Raw genomic sequence first — 16,123 nt, 5'->3', positions numbered from 1 at the left:
TCGTAACTGCCGCTACGGCTGCTCCCTTCTAAGGTGAGCCATTTATTTCCTTAAGCTTCCTTTTAAGGAAAACTTATTTTTCAACAGCTTGACCCGACGGATCGAATCCGCCGCTTAGGCAACTTCCCTTCTAAGGTGAAGTTTTTTTTTTTTTGAGAACTTACATAGGTACAGCGCATTTGTTTAGAATCTGGTGTCGTTAAATGGAGGATTTCTTTTTTTGCGATATACTTTGAAATGCTTCAGAATGCTGCTGTTTTCTTCACTTCCTTCCTTCCTTGCTGTGTAAACCAAGATATCCAAATTTGAGGGCTATCGCAAACGAACTGGGTTCACTCGTCGCCAATGTGCAGCTTCTTCGTTGACAGTTCAAGTGATTCTAATTAGCACTAGGAGCACGGCCTGCTCAGTGACATGAAGATCTACCACAGGAATAAATACAAAACGTAGGTATTTCAACGTGTCCTTAAGTTTCAACGGTATTTACGGCATTTATTATTGCAGCTTTAAGAACCGGATCAACACTCATAGGCAACATCGAAAATAATCCAGCTACCTGGTAAGTCGGTGGCCGTAAGAACAACAGGCGTCGGAAGCCTCAATTGCTGAGACTGCAGTTCCTGTGAATCCCCTTCTGTCTACAGCGATTCCTTCCAACAACAAAATAGCAGTCTTTACCAGAAAACGGTCCCAGAAAAGATGCCGACTCTTGCTAAAACTGTCTTGTGCGAGCAGAAGCGACCAACGCTTTTCCGAAGTCTTGATACGCACAGCAGGCAACTTACGGCAATGCAATTCACATGGAGTCAGTCCGGAGAATGATGCGCAACAAAACGACTTAAAAATATGTTGGTGAAACGCGAAGCTATAATCAACTCGGGACTGCAATCATCTATTATTTTTATTAATGGAAAAGGGGTCAGGCACAAATTACGTCACGCACCGACAAAGGAGGACAAAGAACGTTTGTGAGATAGCTTAAGGTTTGATTATAAAAATTAATAAATAAATAAATTTGGTATAAACGTTCAGTTTTATTATTTCTGATTCAATGTATTCGAAAATAATTAAAATTATTCTTATAATATGAACATATCAGTACAGTAAGGCATACGGTAGAACAATCATAACCAACCACAAACCGCTTATTACACATAGGGATACCGGGGGCAGTATGGACACCCGGGGCAGAATGGACACCCCCTGTATCTTTGCATATGCGAATAATTTTATACTTTAGATGCAAACAATATTTCAGTTGCCTGTCGAAAGAGTAAGTTGTCCACTAAAATTTCAGAAAAAATGTTTTAAACATTGATTTTAAACCAAAAAATGGAGCATGATTTTATTGGGTTTTAAAATTATAACATTCACACCTCACCAAATAGGGTTTCAGAGGCAAATGACTGCAAGCTGACCGAAAATGTAGCTCTTGACTTAATCTTCAATTATTTATGCTAAATTCAAAAATATAGTAGATTTTTTTCTGTTACTTTGAGACACTGAAAAACTTATATGAAAATTTCCTATACTGTTGGGGCAATATGGACACCGAGTGACAAAATAGAGCTGACACTTTAAAGAAAAAGAAATGTAACTTCATACACAAAACTATCCACAAATATTTAGCGTGCAATGCAATGATTATGTTTCGGAACCACAAATCGGTTGAAAATCGTCAGTTATGTATTAAAACTAATCTGGAAGCAATATTGAAAGCATCACTATGAAAAATGTCGTAAATTGGTTTTAATCATGTTTTCAGTGGCACAGTGATCTATCACTATGGTTTCCTGAATGTGTCCTTCATTTTTCAAGGTTTGGGAATGATCGTGGGACAATTTTCCTATAAACGTTAAGGTGTTCATACTGCCCCATGGGGGTGTCCACTTTGCCCCGCTAGCTTGATGGTGACTACCAAATATAAGCTTTTTTTAAACCCATTTTTGCAAACAAAATATTTTTTTCAAAATTTTGCAACAATGTTTAACAAATGCTTGAGAACTCTAAAAAGCATACTGCACATGAAAAACTATATAATATTCGTGTCTTTACAGTCAAAATAGGAAAATTCCTTAGGGTGTCCATACTGCCCCGTGTTCCCCTACATTACTTTTCTTATTTCTATTTTATAGTTCAACAATTTTCTAACTATTTGCGTTAACGTGAATTTCATGAAAAAAGAACAATATACCCATCATTTGGCAAACTGTTGTTCGAGAAAATAGGCGTTTTTAAATGGTTACATAACTTAACCGCCTATTTCCCACATTGTGATTTTCCCGATTACCATTCACCAATCTGTGAAACCAGTTTGTGATAGGGTTGGTTTATTGTTATTTTGGATGTCATTTGAAACTATTTTGATATTGTCGTGAATGGTTATGAACAGTTTGTGGAACAGTAGAAATACGGTTCATGATTATGCGGGCGCCTATCTCGATGCGTGGGAAATTTCTTGCAAGAAATGCTCAAGAAAAGCATTTTTCTTTGATCGCAGTACGCAGTTGAAAAGAAATGTCAATTCAAATGGAGCTCACTGTAGGAAATTTCTTGACCATAGGCCAGGGGAAGTGGTTCACCTAGAGTGAATTTCTGTCAGAGAAAAAGTAGATTTTGTATGAGATTTGACAGAAAAATGAATGACAAGTTCATCCACTTCTCCTGGCCTATTTCTTGGGCAGAAATTTTTACTTTTCTTGAGCGGAACAGCATACCTAGCTTGACGGTGAATAAATACTGTAAATATATAGGCCCAGATAGCCGTAGCGGTAAACGCGCAGCTATTCAGCAAGACCAAGCTGAGGGTCGTGGGTTCGAATCCCACCGGTCGAGGATCTTTTCGGGTTGGAAATTTTCTCGACTTCCCATCAGGGCATAGAGTATCTTCGTACCTGCCACACGATATAGGCATGCAAAAATGGTCATTGGCATAGTAAGCTCTCACCCGGATAAAAAATACAACACAAAAACTATATAACGTATTGTAACAGTACCATTCAATATATTGGAAATACAATACAGTATATGTAAAATGACAATACGATTACAGTACAATATATTGTTTTATACAGTTCATTGTATGGTATATGAGATTTTTGCAATATAATGTATGGATGGTTAAGTATCGTAACAATACAAATATAGATATTTTCTCATACAAACATTTTGAAAATACAATACGATATAATGTTCATGTAATGTCTTGATTAGCAATTTTTGTATTGTTGTACAATACAAAAACAATTCAACGAACTGTATCATGGTTGCATACGTCGTTACAGCTAATGTCAAGTGACTTCTAAAAAACTACTTATTTTTACTTTTTGAATATTTTTCACCCAACATTTCTTGCTTTCTGAACTTGTTTTGTTTATTTCTTTCAGCAAAGCTACATAGAAAAAAGCAACAGTTGTTTTACGCGAAAATAGGAATTTGACCAAAATTGTAAGGTATAAAACCAATTAAAAACAATACAATGTTCTGTTACAATATATTATATTGTTTTTGAATTGTATATCCAAACAAGAATAATATTGCTTCGACATTCAATTACAATACGCTGTATTGTATCCAATACGTTATATTGTACATTGATGGTTTATTCCATTCACTGAATGATACGTTTTTATCCGGGCAGTTAATAACTGTGGAAGTGCTCATATATAAGAACACTATAAGCTGAGAAGCAGGCTCTGTCCCACACTGAAATGAATTTTATTGTAGAAACTACTGAATTCATGGTAAAATTAAGAACTGCACCAACGATTTTCAACCGATTACATAAATCTGTTAACTCTACCAAAACATAGTCAACATTTCCGATGTTCATTGCCTGAAATCTCTGTATGGATCGTTGGTGCGCTCGATTCTGGAATATTGTTCTCCCGTTTAGAATCCATATTATAACAACGGCGTTGAAAGAGTTGAATCGGTCCAGCGACGGTTTCTTCGATTCGCCTTGCGCAAACTGCCTTGGAGTAACCCGTTCCGTCTGCCAAGTTATGAGGATCGTTGCCGGCTGATTGGTCTGGAGCTGCTTCGAGTTCGTAGGGATACGTCAAGAGCTCTCCTGGTTGCTGACATCTTGCAAGGCCGAATAGACTGCAGCTATTTACTACAGCAGATCAACATAAACGTACAACCGCGAGCCCTGCGTAACAGTGTTATGTTGAGAACGCCGCTTCATCGAACTAATTATGGCTTGCACCGATCGGTGGAATTCAGCGCGTTTTCAACCGAGTTTCTGCATCATTCGATTTTCACCTACCTCGGTCAACTTTGCGTCGGCGCTTTGTGTCACATTTCGCAGAATAGTATATTTAAGTTTTAAAATGTTTTTAATTTTAATTTTAGTTCATTCTATCATTAGGGCTTTTGAAGTCTGTTGATATTGAAGCTAAGTATGCTGTTTCGCTCAAGAAAAGTAAAGAAATTCCTTGACTGAAAGGGTCAAGAAATTTCCTACAGAGAGTTCTCTTTGAAGTGACATTTCTTCTCAACTGCGTACTGCGATCAGAAAAAAGTGATTTCCTTGACCATTTCTTGGGAGAAATTTTCCACGCATCGAGACAGGCGATTCCTTTTCATGTCAGTAGCAAACCGGCCTTGACTGTTAAATAAATAAACATCACTACACAAAAAATATCTTCGGTTTATTTAACCACAGTTGCAGTATTTATGACCACAAACATTTTAGATTTGACCAGTTTGGCATTATACCTTTGACCACACTGTGTTGTACGGTGAGTGTCACGGATTGAAATACAATGCTTTGTAGTGGATACTACTATGGACATGGTCACATTTACAGCACTGGTACAAATCACTGTACCAGATTATAGTAAAGTTAACAGATTTTTGTAGTCGGTTGAAAATCGTTGGTGCAGTTCTTAATTCTACCATAGATTCGGTAGATTATACAACAAAATTTGTTTGCGTGCAGTAGGGACGTAACGCCAGAAAGAAGAAGAAGAAGAACTGTAAATACATACGAGATTATTTGTCGCAACGGCGATCTTGAAAACTTTCTAAAATGCTTGTAGATCGTCGCATCTATTTCAAATCGTTTTGGTGTCTGCTGCTCGATTGCTCCTGATTGTCCAAGGCATGATCGCGCACAAGTCCTTAAAACGATTTGAAGTAACTGCGACGATCTACAAGCTTTTTTTAAATAAGATCGTCGACTCGAAATTTTTCGCGCTACGCGTAAGAGTAAAGTAAAGTGGTGCAAAAGTTAGAGTGGGGCAAGAGTTTTTGTTTTAACATTTCTTGCTCAATTCGAAACAAAACTTATGAATTAATCAATGAATTATTTAATGCCATAATTGTTCAAGTAAGCAGAGAAGCGTGCACTTTCGAAACCATGGGTAGGACAAACATTGGCAAAAACATTATGTACAAAAGACAGCCCCACTATTCTCTCATCGTGTAAATCAAAAGCCAAATACAATGATCAGGATCCTTTGACATATTTCTGAGATAATTATGAAAATGTGTGATTTTTGACGAAAATGCAAAATGTGGTGTTAACCCTTTCTTTCCCACAGCTTTGTTCGACAATTTAGCTATCAAAATGGCGTTTCTAAAAAAAGTGCTTGAACAAAACTGCCCATAACTGCAAAACAGTCACATTCGGCATTTTTGACAAAATGGCGTTAATACCATGGAGAGTCATCAAATGATAAATACTTTCGATCAACTTTCTGAAATCTGTGAGATTGTTCTAAAAAATTCGAAAAAAATACCAAGTTGTTTTGTCACATTGGTAATTATAACCGCATAACAGTCACATTGAGATTATATGTGGGCCTCGTAATGTGATAGCAATGAAATTTCTATCAGAATTATTTTCTGACAATTCGCCCAGTATGCGATATGAGTTGTACAAAATATTAGCCTGAAATAAGCAATTTTGAGTTCCTGGTAATTTTTAGAAATTTGAGTTTCCTTCCATACTGCCATGAAATGCACACTTGGTGTTCCATTTACTCAATGCCTACTTTTGTCGAATGTTACAAATATGCAGTTATGGGTAGAAAAGTTGTTCTAAATAAGCTATATTATTCAAAACCACAATAAAAAAATTGATTTTTTTTTCAATAGTTTGACCTTTTGGTCACTTATTTCGATGTTTGATAAGACAAATAAGCGTATAAATTTATTTCTATTATTATTGAGCTACTCGTACCAATTCGGTGGATCACCTGTGCTACCATGGGAAAGAGAGGGTTAAGGAATTTGAGTTTCGTAATTAAAACCACGTTTTGCCAAGAACAAAAACATAATATTTTGGATCAATAAGTTCCATGAGCTCATTCAATTTTATAGGTTATGTTCAACGTGGTTCAACCTTAATTAAATAATACATAAATATTATTGAAATTGGAACTCCTGCAAGCGCAAACCATTGTATTTCAACTGCTAAATCTTTCATAGTTTTAATCCGATTTGGAAGCTTTCAATGCATCGTAAAATAGTCTTGAAATTATTTTGGAAATTAAACGCATATTCTATAGCACAATGGGTATAGTGCCCGACGAGGCCGCGTAGGATGGATGATGAAATCAAGTCGTTGAAGATGCGCGGTACCTGGAAGCTGGCAAACCTGCCCGCTGATCGCAAGCCAATCGACAGTAAAAGTGGATTTTCAAGCGCAAGCTCGACGAGAATGGCAACGCTTCGTAGTACAAGGCAAGGCTTTTTTATGTGTGAACTTTGAGGGTTGAAAGCTTAAATTTCTGGCATTCAGCTATTAACTTTTTAAACAACAAAAAATCTACAGCACTATTTTTTATGTTTTGGTTGCACTCCTTCTCATCAGTTATAATGGTACAAAATATTTTATAAATAAGTTTTGGAAAATTTAGCACACAAAATCGGGTTCCAACGATGCCAAAGACAAAAAAAAAATATTTATAAATAGATTTCGAGAAATTTCCGAGATGCATCGGATTTGAACGTCCGAAAAATTCGGATCACCCTTTTGATAAATTGCATTGAAAAATGAGTTGAAAAACATTCTGGATTTTCATATATTTTTCAGGGTTTTTGGATTGTATAAAATTAAGCGTTCCCAGAAACGTCAAACATTTATTACTTACAATTTCTGAAAATTATTGCAGTAATTTTAGAAATAGCACGGGGTGAGACCTTCCAAAAACGAACTGAACTTTTATCGACTGATTCAGTAGCCTATAATGCACGCACGATATTGTTTAAATTGATATTATAAATTACAGTCCAATAAATCATTCCTAGTAATTTTATGTGTACATAATAGTGATTGTATTATGATTCGTTGGGTATGCGAGTCGAGGACATTTTTTGGCGCCTTATTAAAATATTTGAATCACATATTCTTTGATTGCAGATTATGTCGAAAGCAAATATATGGTCAATCGGATCCAATGACTTAGCAGTTTCATGGTGGGCGAATCCAAGGCGATTGAATTTTAGATTTTTATTCACTTGTTAAATTCACAAACATACATGTTGTGTCAATAAATAGTGCAATAATTAAAAAATAAAAGGAATCATAAATCAGAAACACATAATGAAAGAAACTAAAATCAACAAGAACCATACGTAGATGAAAAAACTCAAAAGTAGTTACTCACATTGACCAAATCGAATCAATAATAATTTTCCATTTTATCAATCTGTTTTCGAGGCTCACCATACAAAAACGTTTTCGTTCTAAAACAAATATTTCAAGAGTTGTGTGGGTTGAAATCAGGATGAAGTAGTAAATATTAAACACATTTTCCCCACACAATTTTTTTCGCCATTCTAGATTGTTTGTCCCGAAACGACTATTCGTTTACTAACATTGAACTGTCTTGGGGAACCACTTCCCAGTGGGAACCGAAGATGGTGGCTTGTTTTTTTTCCCATGGGGTAGTATTGGGGTGGCACAAGTCTGCCTTAAAAGCATCATATTCATAACACTTTTTAAGGCCTCCAATGACCAAAAGTTTTGTTGTTCATGCTTTATTTTTGTTGCTGTTCGTTTTTTGTATCCTACATTTATGAAAAAAAAGCAAATTATGAATTAGATCCCAGTTAGTAGGTTAACATTTTCACTGTCCGGTCATAGAGAACTTACAATGGTTTCACAAAAAGGATGCTTTTCTTTGAAATTCAACAACACAACACATAAACAAAACAACTTCAAGCAAATTGTAGTACGGTCGAACCTGAATCGGGTTGGGGTTGAAACTGCGATTCAGAAAGGGTTGCGCCAGTTCCAACTTAGGTTCAAAAACAAATTCGACATTACTTAGACTAAGTCCGACAGATGTCCAGGAGTTCGCAAAACCATTATCACGTTACATCTACATTTTCTAATAAATTTTGCATTGAGATTGATGCAAAACTTACTGAAGTCAACGTACGGAGACAATCCAGCTCAAATTATAAGAAACATTTGTGACTACATTTCGAAATATTCTCGTTTCACGTTTTTTCAATAGATCTAATCAGGATAAAAATAAAACAGCTACTGTTTGTTTACGTTTGAATATGAAAACGTCATAGTTTATATATACTTCAAAAATGCGTTTTAGTATAATAATGGAATACTAAAATCTTAATATCATTATTCGTTTTTGGAAAATTCAAACTGTCCAGGCATAGAGGCGGTCCGGCCATAGAAAACTTCCCCCTATATGAATCAACAGATATTCGAGGATAGCTATTAGGTCAATCAATCAATCGATGTAACCTGCATTGGAATTCACTTTTAAAGAAACGCTTGGATACCTTCAGTCCTTTCGTTTTTTTTCTACATATGTAATTGTATCTCAAATCTATTTTTGTTGTACCGCGCAAAAGATGTTATTATGAGAAGTGGTCATAAGTATAACTTTTGTAGAAAGAAAAGTTTAAATTAGTTTAGTAACAAAACCAATTTATTAGCTACATGCTATCAGGAAGTACACTGTTCTCGTTCCTACTGATATCGCCATCACTAGGACTTTTCTGATCTGAGATAACTGGAATCGAGTGAGTCCGTGTGTGCTGTCTAAGGTGGTTTGTTGTACGAAAAAGCTTGCCGCATATTTTACAATCGAATGGTTTTTCGCCCGTGTGTATCCGCAGATGGTCCTTGAGATACTCGCTACAAAAAAGTATATCATTAATACAATCGCATCTGTCAGACTTTGACGGAATCTTACCCAACCAAAAACCCTTTTCCGCAATATGTGCAGATAAACTTCTTGATCCCCAGATGCTTCTGTTTGTGCTTGTACAGGTATTTGGTCGTCTTGAACACCTGATCGCACTGGTCACATTTGAAACTTTCGGTATTGTGCAGCTTTCGATGGGCATTCAGTACATCCCTGGTGCTGAATATCTTCCCACAAATGTCACAATGATAGCGAATGAGCAGATGTTCCCGTTCCTGGTGCTGTCGTAGATTGTCCTTACGACAGTACGTCTTGTGGCAGCTGTCGCACTTGAATGGCCGTCCCGTGGGATCGTTGTGGATCATTATGTGCTCTCTAAGGCCACGTTTCAGCACTATGCCACATATTGGACACTGCCGATGGTATATGTAGCGCTTCTTTTTTCCACCCAGAACCTGCTTTTCGACGAGCTTGGCTCGATAGAAAGTCTCTGCACATGAAACAGGTTCTACTTTGATGTTTACACACGTTGTAGAAGATTCTTGATTAGCTGTTCCTGTGTCCTGATGATCTTCCTTGAGTTCATCAGGATCAGGATCGTCTTGGATGAATACTTCCGGCTCCTGTTTGAATACGTTCACAGGCTCATCCTGAACAAAAATTTCCTGTTCCTCGATACCAACGGTGTCCGATATCTGAAACGAATAGTTTAATATTTTTTATTTATTTTTCTTACTATATTAGTATTATTCAAATCATTACATTCATTTCTTATATATAAGTTTTCTGTTTTAGGAAACACTATTTTCCAAATTTGGTGAAATTCAATTAAGCTATTATTAGCATTTTGTTAACACCTCCATTTCATTTATCGTTGCTACAGGGCTGGTAGCAAGTCACTTTTTAGTGACTTGGTCACTTTTTTCGACCTGGTCACTAAAAAGTCACTATTTCCAACAAAAAGTCACTAAAGTCACTTTTTTCACGAAAATGGTCACTAAAGTCACTTTTTTCGTGATCTGATGATAATGAAATTTAAGGCTGGGTTAGCTTTTCAAACTAAAACAACAAGAAAGAGATATTTGTTAGAAGAATAGTGTGATTTTGAAATCAAAGTGTCAAGATTCTTAACTAAAGAAAATTAGAGACTCCTGGCCAACTATATTATTATTGAATCCTTATTATGGGGAAGTTCAGCCCGAGACTGGTTAATCTCCGCCCTTCCGGCTAACTTTTTGGAAGAATATTGCGTAGACATTTCCGATAAAAAAATTTAAAAATTTTCTGGAAAAAACTTTGGAGAACATTCTGGCAAAACTTAGAAAGCAATATTAGGATAAATTTGTTGTCCGAAATATTTTATTAAATTTTGGCAAAAACCAGAACCAATATCTGATATGAGTAATCTACGGCTATGGAAGAAATCCAAAACCTGGTTTCCAGAGGCGTCGCGTGGCCTAATTATCAACCTGTGCACTTCTAATTTATGTCGAATTCGTTTTTGAACCTAGGTTGGAACTGGCGCAACCTGTTCTGAACCACAGTTTCAACCCCAAACCCGATTCAAGTTCGACCGAACTACAATTTGCTTGACGTTGGTTTATTTATGTGCTGATAATCGACCCAGTTCCTAAAAACGGAAACAACATTGTGTCATTTTATATATGTCATTATTAGGTACACCTTGGATTCAAACCTTTTTTTTCTAAGGTAATAAAATGTAGGTATAATCAATCTTTACTAACCTTCGTTTTCAAATTTTTTTTCTGGTCTTTCAATTGATAAAAACATTTATGATTGCAGATGCTAATCGGGTCGTTTAGTTTTATTTTTTCACTTTTTCAATTTTAACGATTAGTCATCATTATGGGGAAATTGTAAAATTGCATATGAAAATAATTCAAATTATGCGGGTCATCAGTTTCGATTTATAAAGCACTGGATCAAAGACAAATTAAAGACCTCCATGTCCCTTGCAGTTGCCCAAAATTTTATGGCTCATAAGGTAATCTAGAATGCCGTAAAAAGTGTACTGCAATCTTTCAAACTTGGGTACCTTTTGCACTACCGAGAGACCAAATGCAGTACTAGAAGTGGTACCCAATCTGAGCCCGAGTGTGACGGACCTGACTGGATTCTAACTAATATTGCAATATAGAGTTAGTGATCATAACCCACATATTTTTACATAGAATTAATACAAGATCGTTCGCTTCGTGTACTTGGTGCACGTATCTAGAAAATTGCTCGCTTTTAAACCACACCACAAGCGTTATACTGACGATGACGATGCGGAGGGCACGACCGCTTTTGAATTCATTTTCTGATTGTCTTCTGATTGACCATCACAAGTACCACCGCGCTAATACTGTATGCTGGAAGCGAGGTTCTTAACCAGTATTGTACAAAAAAAAAAAACGCGCGGGCCCTGAGTCTCAAACTTACATAAACTTCTTACCGTCAGCCGTCTAAAAAATCACGCCAGTACTCCACAACATAAGCGTGGTGATGTTGAAAGCGCGAAGGAAAAAAGAGAGCAAGCAAAATGGATCTCTCTCGTGGATTGATTTGTCTCTTGTCTCCCCACCGCACGCTCGCACAGATTGATGTGGCAAGACCAGTGAATCAATTGTCACCCAACACGCAGCAACAAAGACATTGTCACGTCCTATTCTTGTTGTAACAATTTTATTCCGCAACATGAGTTTATCATCACTTGAACAAAATATGACAAAGATCGATCACCACGTGCGCAGCGATTTTCTGGGCTTCGCATTGCAATTTTCGAGAACTTTCTCCGTGTTGGTAAACATTGACACATTATCAAACAGCATCCATAAAACAAATTTGGTTTTGAGTTTGAAATAACTGATTAATCGCGAGTTGAAAAGGTTGCAACAATGTTGCGCTCAGTGATTGTCATGACAATTTTGCTTTAAATTGTGTCCTTATGTGCAACAGTTGCGACAAACGGTTGTGAGCAAGCTTGCTTTGTTGTTTGTTTTTCGTCTCTCTTGATGACAATTTGATTCACTGGGCAAGACTGTGCACCGGCCAGAGTTGACGCTTTGGCTACTTACACACTGGCATTTGTAGTGCAAAAAACATTCTACCACATATACAGAATTGTATGTACGACGAAAGGCGACGCGTCTCCCGATGAGAGTGCACACGTTGGGTTTCATCGTCACAGCAGCAACGTGTAGCGTGGAACAAAGTGTTGCGTAGCATGCATCGCACTGAGCGCGTAGGGAAAATTAGGGCACAGATCTCGCGCCACACCAAACAGCTTTTGCATTTAATTTAAATAGCAAAAGTATAACAACAAATATTTTGAAAGGTGAAAATTGTGATGCTCAATGATAAAGATAATTGAAATAGGCTAAATTTAATTGAGTGAATTCGAGAATCGTACTTCAATAATAGTAGAAATTGTAGGTTGTTATGATGAACGATTTGCCACCTGTGCAGTGCACATGTTGCACATGTGGACGCGACGCCTCTGCTGGTTTCTGAAAATAAACATCATCAAAACTCCTCCGGAAGATAAGCCAGAGACGGCTAGGAATAACAACTAAAATAAATTATAAAAGTTTGTCAGAAACTCGTCCAGGACTTCAACAGCATGTACTATTTTTGCTGGAAATCATTTCAGATATCACATCAAAAATTCCAACGTGGCCGTGCGGTTAATGTAACCAAGCATTTAACCGCATCGAGTCAAAGAGCGTGGGTTCGATTCCCGCTTCAGTCTGGAAAACTTTTCATCTAGAACGTATTTCGATTGTGCCACTGGGCGTTGCATGCTAGTCCGTTGTCTAGTGTGATGCTTCCTGCAAAAGGCAAATCGTCCACTGGAAGCATTAACGTGTCGGTGTCTTTTTCTTTAATATATGTTTCCATTGATTAACCCTTGACATCGTTTTTACACGACTTTGGTCTACTATTTCCAAACAAAATAACATGTTTCTATAATGAATGATAGAACATTGTTGGACGATAATAATTAATCAATAGTGTTATCAGTGGCTATTCTCTAACCCAAAATCCACCTGTTTCTGAATTTCAGCAACAAATATGTGCTATCTATCGTTTACTGTTTATTCTATAATTTGAATTTGCAAAATTAGTCATTTCAGGGTCGTAGATCAGATAAAACGTGAGGTTACGAGTCGCCACTGATTTATGTGATTATTTTCAATAATTTAATTATTGAAATGCTAATGAAATTCTTATTCTTTATGCACGACATTCAACTAATTTGTTCTTTTCTCGAGTTTGTTAATAATCAATTGTGTTCTGGAGTTATTGTTTATTTGGATTCTTTATTTTACAGAAATTCTGCCACAAACTTAGCATGAGTTTCTATTTTTCGTTTGTTTTTGAACTTTGAATTCTGTAAAGATTTTTTTTTATTTTTTTTTAACCTTTTTCCTCGATTTATTCCACAGCTTTGTTGAGAAATGCTTCAAGTAATTCATTTTGCATCTCTACTTCAAAATCTTTCCAGTAAGTTCATCATGTACAGGAGTTTCGTTATTAATTCTATCACGAGTTTGTTTACAAAAGTTCATGTATTTAATTTTTTTTAATCGAAATCAGAAATATAACATAGTAACCTTATTTTAAGCTAATGTTCATCTCGTAAAAATGATAAATGAAATCTTGAAAAAGGTTATCTGTTTGATCATTTATGACAATCAAGTCTTATCTTGGACAGATAACTGTTACGAAAGATTTGAAATTACTGCAGTTCTCTACATTCTAAATTCGCCTAATATGTAGAATTAATTAAGGTTAATATTCACATAGACCATATTTTAATTTCTAGTCATTTCAATGACTAATACTTGTAGTTTTCAAGTCACTTTTAGGTCACTTTGGGCCCTTTCGGAAATTTCATAACGCTGAAGGGGTGGGTGGGTGTCTTCAAGATGTCACAGCTCATACAAAATTAGAAAAATATTCATACAAAATGCGTTACGAGGTGTTGGTTGTCAAAAATGGTCATATTTGGCGTTATGAAATTTGTGAATAAACCCTTTTTGGTCACTATTTGGTCACTTTTTTGATCATTTTGGTCACTAAAGTCACTAATATTTTGCTGTCTGACTGCTACCATCCCTGGTTGCAGTTTTTGTCTGAAATTATTGATAATGTTATTCAACTTTGAATATTCTAGGGTGACTAGATGTTCAAATTAAAAATGAACCCCGATGGTTTGCATGAGGTACCGTTCAAATTAGCGGGAGTGCACGGTATGTAACTCATGGTACTATACCAGGGAGAGAGCTTCTGAACAATTTTCAACATTGTGTTTTGAATCCTCTGTAGATCTTTAAAATTGAAACAGCTAGCCCATATTGGTAGAGCATACAACATGGACGGCCTGATTTTTTTTGTTAAGATCAAAAGCTTGTTCTTAGGACAAAGTTTTGATCTTCTGTTAATACATAAGTAAATAAACACATTAAATGTTTATATATTTGTTACGTTTGGCCTGAATGCCCCCAATGTGATTTTTGAAAATTAAATTTTTATCTAGCATTAGCTTTAGATACTTAACTTTATATGAACAATTTATTGGAATCCTTCTCATCATGACAACATGTCTATTTGAAGGGTTCAAATAAAGAACTTTTGGTTTATGTTGAAATTTTTAAAGTTGAGTTTTGGAAGCATTAGGAGAAATCTTCCATTTTTGCAAGTATGAAGAAAAAATATCCAAACTTTTTTGCAATCCACTACAGATGACACGCAGGCTTCGTCCTTTGGCTGAGAGGCCTGTGTCATCCGCAAACAAGGATTTTTGACATCCCTGAGGTAACTCAGGTAAGTCAGATGTGAAATTATTGTATAATATCGGTCCCAAAATGCTGTCTTGGGGAACACCAGCTCTTACGGGAAGTTTTTCAGATCTGGAGTTCTGATAATTAACCTGAAGTGTATGATTTGACAGATAACTTCGAATTATTCTAACAATATGTTGGAAAATTTGGGGGCCCAGATAGCCGTAGCGGTAAACGCGCAGCTATTCAGCATGACCATGCTGAGGGTCGTGGGTTCGAATCCCGCTGGTCGAGGATCTTTTCGTGAAGGAAATTTTCTCGATTCCCAGGGCATAGAGTATCTTCGTACCTGCCACGCGATATACACATGCAAAAATGGTCAATCGACAAAGAAAGCTCTCAGTTAATAACTGTGGAAATGTTCATAAGAACACTAATCTGAGAAGCAGGCTTTGACCCAGTTGGGACGTAATGCCAGAAAAAAGAAGATGTTGGAAAATTTAATTTTTTTTTTTAAATTTTACGATCAAACCTTCATGCCAAACACTGTCGAATGCTTTTTCTATGTCTATGTCTTTCAATGCCGGAATTGGCTTCTAAGGATTTTCTTCCAAATTTTATAATTGATTATAATTGAGAACACATATATCACAATTAGTACTACCAATTAGTAATACTATAGCGATAATCGCTACTTTTACCCTATGTAACTTAGCGTAACAAGTGACAAGTACTTACCGTCACCAGTGCCGTCGATTCGACGAAAACTTTCTCCGCCTCTTCGAGCACATCGATGGAGCATTCCTGCAAACGTTCCAGCAATTTGTACGATTCGTCACACTTCTGTCGGAACCGGTGCCAATTGCGGAGCTCTTCCACACAGGAAGCGCATATTAAGTTCGGTAGGCCATCGTTAGGGCTCAGGGGAATGTAAGCTGGACGCAGCAGTTCTTCCACCTCGGAATTCAGCTCCTCGCCGTTTACAAAGATTTTCTGCAGCTTCTCCGACGCCAGACAGCACCGACAAACCGCGTTGATATCGGACACAGCACCGGGGTAATCTTTCACCAGAAAAGTTTCCATTATTTTGGTTTCTGCGGGACATTCAACCAGATGATGACCAAGCGATGACTGTTTACATCGATAGACGATAACAACAACAGCTGTTCCAGTTGGGAGAGGATTAAATTTTCATCGGCACTC

General features: G+C 36.7%; 1 protein-coding gene across 1 annotated transcript; it reads right to left on the bottom strand.

The window, feature by feature from the left end:
- Nucleotides 1-8,890: 8,890 nt before the first annotated feature.
- LOC5573740 (zinc finger protein 519) lies at nucleotides 8,891-16,093 on the bottom strand. The gene is made up of 3 exons (XM_001654718.2): nucleotides 15,659-16,093; nucleotides 9,180-9,826; nucleotides 8,891-9,121 (listed from the first exon to the last, which is right to left on the bottom strand). The coding sequence occupies exons 1-3, from the start codon at nucleotides 16,001-16,003 to the stop codon at nucleotides 8,920-8,922; spliced, it is 1,194 nt and encodes a 397-aa protein (XP_001654768.2). The 5' UTR covers nucleotides 16,004-16,093; the 3' UTR covers nucleotides 8,891-8,919.
- Nucleotides 16,094-16,123: the final 30 nt, after the last annotated feature.

The sequence above is a fragment of the Aedes aegypti genome, chromosome 3, assembly GCF_002204515.2.
Source record: "Aedes aegypti strain LVP_AGWG chromosome 3, AaegL5.0 Primary Assembly, whole genome shotgun sequence".
Classification (NCBI taxonomy): Eukaryota; Metazoa; Arthropoda; class Insecta; order Diptera; family Culicidae; genus Aedes; species Aedes aegypti.
The sequence above is the reverse complement of the archived record's forward strand: the minus strand, read 5'-3'. Positions and strand labels throughout refer to the sequence as shown.